The sequence below is a fragment of the Neovison vison genome, chromosome 1 (genome assembly GCF_020171115.1).
Source record: "Neovison vison isolate M4711 chromosome 1, ASM_NN_V1, whole genome shotgun sequence".
Lineage (NCBI taxonomy): Eukaryota > Metazoa > Chordata > Mammalia > Carnivora > Mustelidae > Neogale > Neogale vison.
In genome coordinates, this window is record NC_058091.1 from 63,514,677 (window position 1) to 63,529,495 (window position 14,819).

Genomic DNA, 14,819 nt, shown 5'->3' on the forward strand with positions numbered 1-14,819 from the left:
CACATTGTATATCTAGCATAAAACTGCTTATGTAAAAAAGTAAAAAAATAAAAGTTATTTGTTCATTTTTAGCCATCAAAGTGTCGCATGGTTTTACGAAAAGAACAACAAACCTTATGAAAAGAACAACAAAAGAAGAGTTTTACCAACCAAATTCGAGTATCAAATACAAGTTCTAGAATCATCCACATCATTCTCCTGCTTCCTCTAATACCTCCAAGGGATTTCTGATCTGCATTCTGTGTGGTAAAAGCCCCACCTCTATCTCCCCATTTGAAAATCATGGAAGGAGATTTGCATCCCTTCCAAACTAAGCTGGGCTCCTCCTACTGAGCTCCTTGATGCCCAACCAGGAGCTTGGTCTGAAATTCCACATTTGCAGTTTTGTTAGAAGAACATCTGGTGCAGTGGAAGGTGCTCTAGCCCAGAGGGGAGAGGCTTCTGATCCCAGCTCTTGATGAGGTATTTAGTCTCAGACAAGTTACTTAACTTCTCCTCATTCTAGTGTTGATACCTGTAAAACAAAAGTTTGGGCCATATGATTCACGAGGTCCCTGTTAGAGCTAGTCTAGGTTTCTCCTTACTGTGTGATCCGAAAATTTGACCTTTGCTTTCCAGTGTTAAACCAGTATCTACTCTGTTACTGCTGCTTGGTGTAGGCCATACAGTTGCTCATGGTGTCCCCTAAGATAATATCCTGCCATAGCACTGAGGGACAAGCCGTGATGCTTTAGTGGGAGACTGTCCCACCTAAAAGCTGGGTCCCTTTCCCATTTTAGGAGGCAAATTAGAGCACAAATCAACAAGGGCTACATCAAGAAGGAGATAATTTTGGAGAGCTTTATTAGTTTTTTAAAACTAAAATGTCTGCATATGTCTCTCTCTACCTTCATTCTTAATATTGAGCCCCACTTTACCATTTTTTAACCACACAGCTGACCACTGCAGCTCTAGAGATATTTTCCTTCTAGAATTCTCCAGCCATCTTGAAGCCCTCACATAAAAGTGAAGCCATAAAACCCTGAAGAGCATGCATAGGACAAACCATTGTATTTGGTGGCAAAAGCCTATTTTTTTCCCCTCACATAGAATTTTCCTATTTTTTTCCTCAAGGGTGTTAAATATTTTAGATAAGCCTAGCCCTCCTCACGACAACCTAGGAGAAATTTTCCCTAAGGAACTTGAGAATGGTTAACCAGAATGATACCAGCTTGAAGCGCCCATTCATCCAGGAGTCTCTTAGGTCCAGAGGCCTCCCGGCCGCTCCCCTGGCCCGGCTGGCTCCGGGAGGACCGCGCTCTAGACTGTTCCCAGCTGCCCTTTCTATCCGCTTCTCCCGCTGGGGGAGCGCTCTTTACAGGGTGGGGGGCCCGCCTCGGCCTCCTGAACCTCCGTCCCCGTCCCCGGGCGATTCCTGGTGGCCTCCTCGTAGGAGGGGGGCAGGCCCGTGGAGAGGAGGGCCGCCTCCCGGGGCACCGGGGAGTACGGGAAGTCCTGCTCTCCTCTCCCGGGGAAGCCCGGCAGGAAGTCGGTGGCCTCCTCTGCTGTAGGGTGCGCTGGGGGGTCGGTGCTGAAAACCTGCCCTTGGGGTTGGGGGTTCTTGCAGTGACGGTACAGGAAAAGCAGCAGAAAGGCCAAGAAGAGCAGGATGGTCGCGGGAAGAAGGATGCACAGGAAGGGCTCCACGTCGTCTTTGGTGGAGCTTATCTTCTGGGTGCCCTGGAATTCGGGAACGAGGCTGGGTTAGGAGAGGAGGAAAGACTTCTGCGTTCCTGAAGCTCCTCTCTTTGATCTTTTATTCCTATCTTCCTTAACCGCTCTGAAAACCACCATGCTCCTTTCTCTGTGCCAGTGGGCTTGAGCCCATGGGAAGTAAAGTAAATGGATGAGATAAAGGATGCATCGAGATGTCAAAATACATATTGACGACATCCTACCATAGCTCCCTGAAAGTGAACCAGGAGAGTGAGTTTTAGTTGTCAGCTCACTATGCATTCTTTGAACAGGAGCTCTTACTCTTTATGGACTTATTTTATTTAGAATTAGACCAATAATGTGGTATTGCCACAAAAAGTATCCTATGGAACTTAAATTATTTAATTCTGGAATGAATTCTGACATTAGGTGTTCATATGCCGTATTAATATTTGAAATGTGAATTGATCGCTGATGTTTATGATGAATGAGATTTTAATACTCCTTCCATTTGTTTTTGCAATATTGGTAGAATCAATATGGAAACTTGTGAACCCTTTATAGAAAAAGAATTGTAGGGACATCTGGGTGGCTCAGTGGGTTAAAGCCTCTGCCTTCTGCTCAGTTCATGATTCCAGGGTCCTGGGATGGAGTCCCATACCAGGCTCTCTGCTCAGCGGGGAGCCTGCTTCCCTTCCTCTCTGCCTGCCTTTCTGCCTTCTTATGATCTGTCAGTCAAATAAACGAAATAAAAATCTTAAAAAAAAAAAAAAAAGAATTGTATTCTATTGAGGCCTAAAATTTCTCTAAGTGGCTGTGTAGTGATGAATTGCAGCCAAATTCCTGCAACATGCAGTTTATATCTGGTCAAGAGGGAAAAAAAGCCTGAATTGAACAATAAAGTTTAATGAATCTTATTAAAAAAACACCCCCCCCCCAAGAAAAAACCCTACATAGTCTAGGGTATTATTAAACTAGATATGAGAAGATTTCTGCAATATCTGTGCTTTGAGAGTAGAAGTCATTTGTGGATTCTATCTAGTATTAACACTAATTTTTTGGTTGCTAGAGTATAATCTCTACAGTGTAAGCATATTTGGTGCTTTTTATGATATTCATCATCTGACTTCGCATCTCAGTCAGACTTCAATGCAAACACGAAATTAAATATTCCCGAAAGTTCAGAGACACCTAGGTGGCTAAGTCATTAAGTGTCTGCCTTTCGCTCAGGTCGTGATCCCAGGGTCCTGGAACCAAGCCCCCTATCCGGCTCCCTGCTTCTCCCTCTCCCACGCTCTCTGCTTGTGTTCCCTCTCTCACTGTGTCTCTCTCTGTCAAATAAATGAATACAATCTTAAAAAATAAAAAAATAAATATTCGTGAAAGTTCAGTAGTTAAAAAAAAATTGCAGATAAATTCTTTAGCAACCTAGGAGGTATTGATTTTACAATATTAGCTCACAAGGTAATGATGGTTCCTGACAGAGTAAAGAATGTAATCGCCATGAAATGATGCTTCAGCAGCAAGGCAGAGAAGCACCAAAAATACTGTCCCCAACTGCAGAGATGTTACTTTAAATAAAGCTGCCAATAGTGAGGTATTAAAAACTTCTCTCTTATGTGAAGCATACAGCAAAAAACGTGTTTGGATGCACTACAACAGAAGGAAAAAACCCTTGAAGCCTTACATTGTGTTTCAAACAAACAACCAAAATACTAAGCTCTTTATCTACTTATTTAATATAAAATATAATAATAAAACTATGAGAGTCAGGGATCTCGCCTTGATTTTGGGGGGTAAGGACAACTTTTGCTGTACTCTTTTGCTGAACTCTTTTTTTAAAGATTTTATTTATTTATTTGACAGTGGCCATGACCTCTTAAAAGACTGGCTTATCTAGTGGTGTTTGCATTGTCTCCTTTTCTTACTGAAGAATTATATGTTATGTTGATTCAAAATCAGATAGTTAATTTAGTATTTATATTGCCAGATATTTTGTCCTTGGTAAGGTATGAGTTAAGATATTTTAGCTTAAAGTGCGTAAAAATTAAAAGTGTGTTTTGTTTTGTTTTTGTTTTTGGAAACCGAGTATCATTTTTAGGGTTTGCTGGCTTTGAATTCTGGTAGGACTTTCTAATATTTGCATGATGACGAACCATTTATTAATCCCCTTGGGCCTGGATTTCCTTCTCTATGAAATGGAAATAATATCTTTTTTGAATGGTTGGGATGATGATTTAATGAATCAATGTGTGTAAAACACTTGGTGAATAACAGATAAGTATTTTTACCTCAGGAACTCACATGGTTAAATCTACTAGAAAATAAAATACTAAAAATAACTAGAAGAAGTCTAGAAATTTATTGCTAAGGTTAGAAAATGCAGTGAAAATAAAACTATCATTACTATGTTTACATTTTAATATATTTTTTCAGAAAAAATATTTTAGTAACAATAGATTTTATGTGTGTGTTGTTTTGTTTCTAAATTATGGGTTCTTTCTGTTTTCTTATACATAATCTATCAAAACTATTAACTTAAAACCTGTTGTGATATAATAGGACTTGGATTACAAAAGCTATGAGCATAGATGAACTCATAAATGATTTACTACCATTAGTAAAAAGTCAAGTTGGACTCCAAAGCAATTTAACTATGTTTAGGCTTTTTCTCCAGGTGAATTGCTAAAAATATTAAAGCTATTTAAACACTACTCAACCTTGATAAACATGGATCATTATGCATGACTTAGTTTTCTTCATTCTCCATCAATTATGTGGACGATAATAGTTTCTAAACGGTTGTGGGTATCAAATTTTAAATACTCTGTATGTTCAAGATGCATAGAGTATAGAGACTTAAAGAGACTTAATGTTCTATTTAAAAGATTTTGTATAATAGATCCTGTCGTTTATGGCTATGCCACTTATGGTATTATCAGTATTAGTTGCATTTTTTTTTTGAAATTAGTTGCCACAGTCCCCTCCTGTAATCAGTATTTCCATTGGTTAAGTTTATCCAAATATCAAGTGGAACCAAAAGACTTATCTAAGATGGCAAATTCAGACAATTTTTCGAGATAACTCCTCTTGTGTTATCTCTTGTCCTCTTCTAGTTAAGAGAAGCACAGAGCAACAGGACAAATTTATGATGATGGTCTCCTTAATCTTCTCTTTTACTAATTCTTGTTATATTGGTTCAAGTTGTTTTGGATTTTTTTTTTAATGCGGAAAGGATGTTTACTTTTCTAGTCAAATGTTATTTGTTTCTTAACTTTTAATATTTTGATGCATATATTGACAGCATTCTTGTTCAGGAAATATTTTTCGAACTATTCAGTGAAGAGCATGACTGTTGAAGGATCTACATAGTTAAATATATGCAATTATAAATGTTAAATATAAATAATATATAAATATATAAAAATATCTTTCTGTAAAAGGTAGTTTGGGAGAATGTAAATACGAACCTCATCAGCTGATTTTACAGACAACAAGAAATTAGGTTAATTTTCCTCTCTTTGTGTAACAGCAGTATCTCTCCTTTCCCTCCTGATCATGAAACTGAGTTCTTAGGTTTCTACAAATATTTTTCCTTTCTGCTGCCTCAAATTGAGGCTTCTTTGGTGATTTCCCAGACAAAGCAGAGCAGTTGCTGCATTTCTTAGAGACAAAAACCTCCTTAACCCTCTGCTACCCTGCCCGAGGTAAGATCCGTGGCTTCTCCTAACTCCTGGAAACACCATCATTCTAAAGCCACAGGGAGCCTCTTCGTTATTGTGTATGTAGACATTGCTTCACTGTGCAAAGAACAAAGTCCTAAAACCAAGGCATAAAGATTTGTTGACTCCTCCCTTCAGGTGTACTTTGATAAACTTGATCTATCTGGAGTTCTTGGAACATATTTGTGGCAAGTTTGACTTGAATCCATCCTTGGTCAAAGAATACAACTTTCCAATTACTTTCTTAGACCATGCCAGTCAGTGAATGAATATTTCTGTTCATAAAGTAAAATGTTGCTACTAAGTTTTAAGATCCTAAAAATCTAGGCATAGTTGGTTTTAAAACTGACAAAGACACTTTGGAGAAGAAAAGGCTGAAGTCATAGATACAGACCTGCAGCTGGGTTTCCAGAAGAGATGGGCTTGGTTCACTCGTTAACCACTCATATGTCCCCCTACCGGCGTGGCCAAACTTCCTCCAGCTGCTGGCCATCAGTCCCCGCATGTTTCCATCCGCCTGATGCACCGACCACCCTTCCACCTCACTGCCCAGACTCCAGCAATACTGCTTGCTCTTGGCCTGCATCCAGCTTGGATGTGCTCGGCTGATGGCTGTTGGTAAACTCGTTCTCTGATGCGTGGCAACCGGGAAAAGAAACCAACCAGAGAGACCTCTTGGGGCTGGCTGTATTTAAATTCAGTGCCTCTGCATTTGTTTTTGTGGCCTTTATCACTGTGAGGATTGGCATCAGATATCAGACACAGAATAGATTTCAGACAGAGACATTCTCTGCATTAGTGTTATTACAGTGCTGTGGACGGTCTCAGTGAGTAAAAGCTGTTTATATTGAGATATAAATAAGACCCTCTCCCTTCCCTCACCACATCCCTCTCCAGAGATAACAGCTCACCAAGAAAAACTATCCAAGCTGAATTTCCTTTAATTATTTCTGGGTTCTATGATAGAGAGGGAAGGGATATGTGGTGGAGAAGTAAGAGTCCTTTGTAATATTTTAGTGAATTATTTAGATGAAAGTTGCTAATGATAAAGTTGTACAGCAGCCAGACAGACAATAGCTCAGATTGTTTGGAAGAAATATTTGCTGGTTTTGTTAAAAAAAAAATCAAATCACCAATACTTATTGGTAATCTTGGGAACTTTATAAAATTATTTATAATCTGAAAATAAGGATCTTTCAATTTGAATATTCACTGAGATAACTTTGGGATGTCTAATTCAACATATTTCTGAAGACTTGAACATTTAAGACATGGTGGTTGGATTCTCTTTCTTTTAGTGGAAGAAACTTCAGTTTCAAATATTTATTCAATTCATGACAACTCAATATTGCAACTACCCACATCCTGATCTAAGCATCATTTCCATCCAAGCAGCTGTCTTGATGCTGAAAGAATAACTAGGATATTTTTTTCTAAATTAGAATTCTTCCTCACTGGCCATGGTGTCCCATGGATAGGTTTCGGGGATGGGGTAGTGAACTCACTTCACTTGATACCCAATTTCTGAGGAAATGCCGTTGTTTTCAATACCTTTTATTTTCCTTTTTTTTTTTTTTTGAGGAAAGATACACATGTATTTATTTATTTATTTATTTATTTTTAAAGATTTTATTTTTTATTTATTTGAGAGAGAGAGACAGTGAGAGAGAGCACGAGCGAGGAGAAGGTCAGAGAGCGAAGCAGACTCCCCATGGAGCTGGGAGCCTGATGTGGGACTCGATCCCGGGACTCCAGGATCATGCCCTGAGCCGAAGGCAGTCGTCCAACCAACTGCGCCACCCAGGCGTCCCACACATGTATTTATTTATTTATTTATTTACTACAGCACATCAAGCAAGTCTTGGCTACATTAACATATTTCTGGATGTCAGTTATTCCAAAATTTATTTCAAATGTAATATACTTCTGAAAAAAAGTTTCCTATAGAACTTCACAATGATTTGAAGTTCATATGGAATGAGTTTATCTAGCCAGAAGCATTTTGTTTTATTTTATTTCATTTTTTCAGTGTTCCAAGATTTATTGTTTATGCACCACACCCACGGCTCCATGCAGTACATGCCCTCCTTAATACCCACCACCAAGCTAACCCATCCCCCTTTTCCCCTCCCAAACCCTCAGTTTGTTTCTCAGACGCCACAGTCTCTCATGGCTCGTTACCCTTTCAAAGGCAGCATCCCAACTTGATAGAGTTTGGCCCTTTGCCAAATTTCTCATTTGTGGTAAGTTTTCACCAAGTTTCCCAGCACCTGGATCAGTATCCTAGTGTGGAACCCTTTATCACTTTCTCCTTTTAGTTCTTACCATGGAGTAAGTTGATTTGGTGCTCTCAGTTAAAATATTGCTTTGTCCCACTGATGTGTTCCTATTTTAAGCCAGACCTGTATCCCCACACTGGTGTATCCAAAGCATCTGGCCATCAGTGCACTATTTTGCTTTTTTTGCATGTCTGTGGCTTTGCCAATATTGTCTCCTCAACTTCTCCTTCACTCTATTGACTTCAATACCTTCACTTCTTAAGAAGCAAGTTGGAAATCTGGATCAAAAGCATTAAATAGGCACAGTGTAAATGTTAGACCCTCCTCTAGTACTGAATGAATCAGATACAAATTCCCGCTCTTCTAGAAATATTTTGGGGGACCAAGAGAAATCAAACATAGTATCAGAAGGTGATACATGCTATGGAGAAAAAGGAAAAGCAGAGTATGGGGGAAGTCAACTATGACCTCAGGAAAAGTAATATTTGCATAAAAAGCTGAAGGATTCAAGTGATTCAGCCATGAAGTTATCAGATGGAAAAATATTGCAGACTAAGGGAATAGTCAGTGCAAAGGCCCTGAGGCAGTCACATGCCTGGTGAGTTCTCAGAATGACTATAGGGTCAGGGTGGCAGGAGCAGTAAGCCAGGAAAAAAGTAGGATATAAAAGAGAGCGAGGATATGTTGGAGATGGTAGAACAGAGGGTTTATAGGGCATTGTAAGAATTGTGGCTTTTACTCTAAGTAAAATGCGGAGTTTTAAGCAGAGGAGTGATAAAATCTGACTTCCATTTTAAAAGGATCACTCAGGTTCGTCTGTGTTGGAAAAAGTATAGGGATTAGGGCAAATGGAGGGAGACCAGCTAAGGCCTCTTTTAATAGTTCAGGAGGGAAATAATAGACCAGAGTGGTAGCAAGGAAGTGGTAAAATCTAGGCATATTTTAGGAATAGAGCCAACAAGATTTCTGGAAGAACTGAAAGTGCTAAAAATGGGGGAAAAAATCAAGGAGGACTCTGTTTTAGGCTTGAGCAATAGGAAGGATGACCATTCTCCTTTACAGAGAGGGAGAAAGACCGGATGGGGCAAGTTGTGTTGTTGTCTTGTTTTGTTTTTACACAAGAGGAATAAAGAGAGTTGAGTTGGGACATGTAAGTTTGCAATGTGTGCGAGTTTGGGTATTCCAATTTGGAGTTCAGGAGTGAGGACTAGGCCGCAGTCAATAGTTGAAACTCATTGGCAAAGAGATGGTATTTGAAACTACAAGACTTACTGAGATCACCAAGAAGATGAGGGTCAATAGAGTGGGGAGACAGGGAGTGGCCAGTGAGGTGAAAAAGAACCCAAGAATGTGAGGTCTCCTGGAATCCAAACCAGGAAATGTTTCTAGAAGGAGGGGATGATGGTCTGTCTCAAAAGGTATGTACTGTGTAAACAAGATGGTTGAGATTTATTACTGGATTTAACAAAATGAGCTTGGGGAAGGGGTGTCCTTGGTTATTTGGACAGGAGGAGGAGTTTTGGTGGAGTGGTTGGAGCAAAGCTTGATTGGAATGGTTATAAGAGAGAAAGGGGGAAGCAGAATTGGAGGTAGTGTGTATCAACAATCTTGGGTAATTTTTGCTTGAAAGGGGAGCAAAGGAATGATGTCATAGCTGGATAGAGAAGCAGAGTTAAGAGTTATATACTCAAACAGAACAAGTTAATAGATTATAGAGAAATCATCAATATCTGTAAACCCTCAACAGTTCTACTTCTAGGAACTCATCCTAAAAAGATAATCTGATGAACACTCAAAGATAATATGTTATTGAAAGATGATTTAGCACACCTTAAATGACTATAACAACAAACAGATTTTTTAAAATTCCACAAAATACTTAGCTAATAAGCTATCCACATATAAAGACAGATTACCACCTGAAAAGAAATACCAGAAAAATGTAAACATGTTTACCTCATATTAAGATGAACTTGCCAGAAAATTACGTTTATTATAAATTCTCATGTCTCTACATATAGAAAAAAGTCTATATTAACAGTGGTATTTTTTTCTATGTGGTGGAATTATGAGTTTTTTTTGATGAAATTATGGTTCTTTTTGCTGATCAACATTGGTCATTTTTCTATGAATAGAGATATTCTACTTTCAAGAATTACCAAGACTTCTTGTTTTTTTTTTTTTTTGATTCTGCTGGTCTGTGGAGCAGTTGGACCCAGTGTAGTCTGCTTTAGTTGTGAGACATAGTTCATCTTCTGGGTCACTAATGGAGAAAAATCCCAGAGAACTCCTGGTTAGGGAGGATTGAAATGAACTAAAGATGCCTATAGAACAGTAGTAGGTCTTTTTTCCCCATATTTAATTCTAAGCTAGTAAATACATTTGAATTTTAGCAAACTGGTCAGTGCCCTTTCTCAGGATGCTGTTATAGGAATTAAATAAGCTTGTATTTGATTAGGAGAACTGAAAACTAATCAGTAGATGGCAGGCAGTACTGTGATGAATCACTCTGCCTGAACCAGAGTTCCATGGAGACCAAGGGTTCACTTAACGGTCAGCAGATCTGGCCTTGGGTTTTGTTTGACTTTGTCCCTGATAATCTGGAAGGGAAGAGTCCTAAACAATGTAACCAAATCCGCTAGCAATAATGGACTGAGTGAGGAAGATATGCCAGAAATGATTTTTTTTTTAAAACTGAACAAGTATGACAATAGAAAAGGAAAAATTATTGCTTTGAAGTTTACTTAAGAAAAATATGAACACTTATGGAAATGGAAAATTTCCATTTTGAACAGAAGATTAAAAAATATTTTATGAAGCTATAATTAACATAAATTAGAATCTTACTGTTCTTATATGCAAATTCTGGTGAATCTTAGCCTAAAGATCTTCTGTGTTCTGTTGATGAATTTTGACAGTTTTATTCACCCTTAGAATCACCACATAAAACAAGATATAAAACCTTTCCATCACCCCAGAAATTTTCTTTTTCCTTAAGTCAACTATTTTTAAATTCCTGTCTACAGTGGAAAAATAATTTTAAAAATCTCAATTCCTCCCCCAGATCAAAAGCAGGATATGAAGTGTATAAGCTTACTGTATTTTCTGGTTATGAACTTGGGTATCTTCAAGCATTTGGCCTTTACTTTTTCTATACCTGGAATCAAGGCAAATCTAGTATATTTAAAATAGTATAATGATCACAAATGTTTGGAAATCAGATTGATATTCTTGAACTTAAAACTGGAACTAAGTAGGTAGATACATTTAGATTAAAAATCCTTGTGTAATTTGTCTAAATCCTTGTGTAACCTCACCAGAGGGTTATTAGGTTGTATGAACTGGGGTGAGGAGGCCTTTTGGGTTGACCTGGGAGCTGCTGGAACTACATCTAGATACTGGACCTGTTCCCTGCTCTGTGGAGGTCTCTGCTCAAACTCCACAGGGCTGGCCCTTGGGAATCTGTGGGTCTATACACCATGCTACGCCATGCTTTCTTTATTCATACATATGATGGGGAATGGGTTAGCTGGGGTGGAGGAGTTCCAGTATTTAATCCCTGAATTTTCATATATTATTATATTATCTATTTTTTTCACAACTGTGAATTATAAGAATTCTTCCTAATTTTGCAGATTAGGAAATTAAGGATTAAGTAATATTGGGGGAAAATTTGCCAAGGTTTTCCTAGATTCTATAATTCCTGGAGCCAGATCTGGATGTCCCCATGCCTCATTGTCTGCAAAGCAAGTTTAAGATGATGAGGGCTGTTCCTCTTCTCCAACATGTAGCTGCCTCCAGCTTGATGTGCAACCTAGAACTGGCAAATGTTGTATGACTATAAATATGAGGCCTCTTACAAAAAATCAGTTGCCTTCAAATTCCTTTCTCTACCATCATTTCTTTTTTGAAATGGTTTGCCTCTGTCACCATCAGCCCAGACACATGTGGCTGGCTCCCATGCCATACACATGCTTTCATTAGTTCACAGGTTGTAGTCTGTGTTGAAATTGTCTGAAAGTCTTTCTTGACCTCCCCAATAGAATACAAACAATTGTCTTTTAATCTCTTCTTAGAACGCCCAGTCCAGGTGTGACGCGCAGTGGGCACTCAAAGGCTTTGGGAAGAATGAAGTTCTGGAGTCTCCTTTTACATGTAATCTCTATTGCTCTATTCAACACTGTTAGACGACCTCACCAGAGGGTTATTGGGTTGTATGAACTGGGGTGAGGAGGCCTTTTGGGTTGACCTGGGAGCTGCTGGAACTACATCTAGGTATTGGACCTGTTCCCTGCTCTGTGGAGGTCTCTGCTCAAACTCCACAGGGCTGGCCCTTGGGAATCTGTGGGTCTATACACCATGCTACGCCATTCACTTGAGCTCATTCAAATCCTCTGAAAAATGCTCTCAAGAACGCGCATTTAAGCAAGGTCACTTAAAATATCCAAAATGCTCTTGGGAAAATTTTAATCGGAACCCCACATTTAGCAAGTAGTTTAGAGTGGTACAAGTAACAGAAGTGGCATACGTTTGGGATAGGACAGCTCCCGAATAAACAGCAGCTACTGTTGGCCATACAGAAGAACCTCTAGAATATCCATTAACTCTGATTTAAATACATGTTTTGAAGTCCTCGTTTGTATCAAGGTCTTCTCCCTCTGGTTTGGAATACTATCCTATGATAAATGCTTGATAAATTTGACCTCATGATTTAAAATAAGAGAAATGAATTCCAAATATATCTTGGTTGTTTTCATGTGAGGCCTGATCATGGAGACAATGTCTTTTCCTTCAGCAAGCATTTTAGTATTTTTGAAATGATGATGTAATTAAAGTCACAGTGTCCAGGTTCCCAGTATTTCTTCCCCTACACACATCAGTCAGTACTTGTGCGAGTGTGCCCAAATGATAGCAACAATGAAACCTGAATATCCCCTATCCCTCCTACAAACATACACTTAGGCGAGCAGAATGAAATCTTCAGTGGGTTTGTGATTCCAGATAGAATTATGGAAATTCTTTTCAGGGGCAACCAGTTGGCAGGACCATTTAGATTGTGTGAGAATTTTATTTATACCTGCATTCACTTTTTGTGGTTAATTAACCCATAGCAGTATTTCTGTTTACTGTCTCATTTCAAGAACTTCCATATGTACAAAAAATGGGACTTTTAGCAACATTTCCACACACATAGATCTAAAATATTGTCCTGTTTATTCCAGATAGTATTTTATGGACAGACTTGAGCAATTTAAGGATGTATTTTTTTTCCTTCAAATTTTTATTTAAATTCTATTTAGTCAACACACAGTGCAATGTTTGTTGTAGGAGAACTCAGTGATTCATCACTTACATACAACACCCAGTGCTCATTGTAATACACGCCCTCCTTAATACCCATCACCTGTGAGCCCAACCCCCCACCCACAGCTCTCCATCAACACTCAGTATGTTCTCTATCTTTAAGAGTTTCTTATGGTTTGTTTCCCTCTCTTATCCCTCCCTTCCCATATGTTCACTGTTTTGTTTCTTAATTTCCACTTTTGAGTGAAGTCATATGGTATTTGTCTTTCTCTGACTTATTTTGCTTACCATAATATGCTCTAGATCCATCCACTTCATTACAAATGGCAAGATTTCATTCTTTTTGATGGCTGAGTAATATTCCTGTGTGTGCGTGTGTATGTGCCACATCTTCTTTATCCATTCATCAATCAATGGACATGTGGGCTCTTTCCACAGTTTTGCTATTATTTATAATGCTGCTATAAACATCAGGGTGCATGTGCCCCTACAACTCATATTTTTTTATTCTTTGGGTAAATACAAAGTAATGCAACTGCTGGGTTGTAGGGTAGTTCTATTTTTAACTTTTTGCCTGGCTAGCTAAGTCAGTAGAGCATGAGACTCTTATTTTTAACTTTTTGAGGAACTTAAATATTGTTTTCCAGAGTGGTTATACTAATTTGCATTCCCATCAACACTGAAGAGGGTTCCCCTTTCTTTGCATCCTAGCCAACACCTGTTGTTTCTTGTGTTAATTTTAGCCATTCTGACAGGTGCGAGGTGGTATCTTCTCATGGTTTTGATTTGTATAAGATGTATTTTCTTTTAACACGAAGTTGGTCCTAAGTCAAGCTAATCAGAAATGAGAAGCTTCTGTTTATGTAGGCCACAAACACTTCATTCTAGTTTAAGATCCAAAGAACACAGCACAGTTATACATGTCATTAGATATTTTTAAGAGATTGGAGGACGAAAAAAAGAGAAAATGCCTGACCTCAAGGCAATTACCTCTTTTTCTCTTATTGTATTCTGGCATAGTTAGTGTTTTTTTTTTATTAACATATAATGTATTACATGTTTCAGGGGTACAGGTCCGTGATTCATCAGTCTTACACAACTAACAGCATTCACCATAGCACATACCCTCCCCAATGTCTATGACCCAGCCACCCCACCCATCCCACCCCTCTTCCCCTCTTCCCTCCCACAACCCTCAGTTTGTTTCCTGAGATTAAGAGTCTCTTATGGTTTTCTCCCTCTGTTTCATTTTTTCCTCCCTTCCCCTATCATCCTCTGTCTTATTTCTCAAATTCCTCATATCATATGATGTGAGTGATATCAAGTAATTGTCTTTCTCTGATTGACTTATTTCACTTAGCATAATAGTCTCAGTTCCATCCACGTTGTTGCAAATGGCAAGACTTTAGTTTTTTGATGGCTGCATAATATTCCATTTGTATATATGCCTCACATATTCTTTATCCATTCATCTGTTGATGGACATCTAGGTTCTTTCCACAGTTTGGCTATTGTGGACACTGCTGCTATAAACATTGGGATGCATATGCTTCTTCGGATCACTACATTTGGGTAAATACCCAGTAGTGGCACAATCAGTTTTAATCTGTCCTTTATAATCAAAATATATAGGGGCTTCTCAAAATAAAGTATGGGGAAATAGTCAAAGTAGCGATCTTTCAATGGAATCTCTTTGTCAGAAATAGACGTAAATTACACCTCATCTGTTATCTGTTCACAGCTGACCTGTTATATCCCTAAGAAGCTAATACGGCAACAACTTCCCAGGAGAGCTTGTTCATGGCCCTGCATTACATTT

The 14,819-nt window shown here is 38.6% G+C and overlaps 1 protein-coding gene across 1 annotated transcript; it reads right to left on the bottom strand.

The window, feature by feature from the left end:
* Positions 1 to 1,323: 1,323 nt before the first annotated feature.
* SMIM28 (small integral membrane protein 28) lies at positions 1,324 to 5,922 on the bottom strand. The gene is made up of 2 exons (XM_044236836.1): positions 5,812 to 5,922; positions 1,324 to 1,719 (listed from the first exon to the last, which is right to left on the bottom strand). Exons 1-2 carry the CDS (start codon positions 5,920 to 5,922, stop codon positions 1,324 to 1,326), a joined length of 507 nt encoding a protein of 168 aa, XP_044092771.1.
* Positions 5,923 to 14,819: the final 8,897 nt, after the last annotated feature.

Bases quoted from the DNA above. Each gene is read 5' to 3' on its own strand.
- SMIM28 (XM_044236836.1), bottom strand. From the start codon at position 5,922: ATGCGGGGACTGATGGCCAGCAGCTGGAGGAAGTTTGGCCACGCCGGT. The intron at 1,720-5,811 runs GTCTGTATCTAT...CCCGAATTCCAG, and splicing joins TTCTGGAAACCCAGCTGCAG to GGCACCCAGAAGATAAGCTC.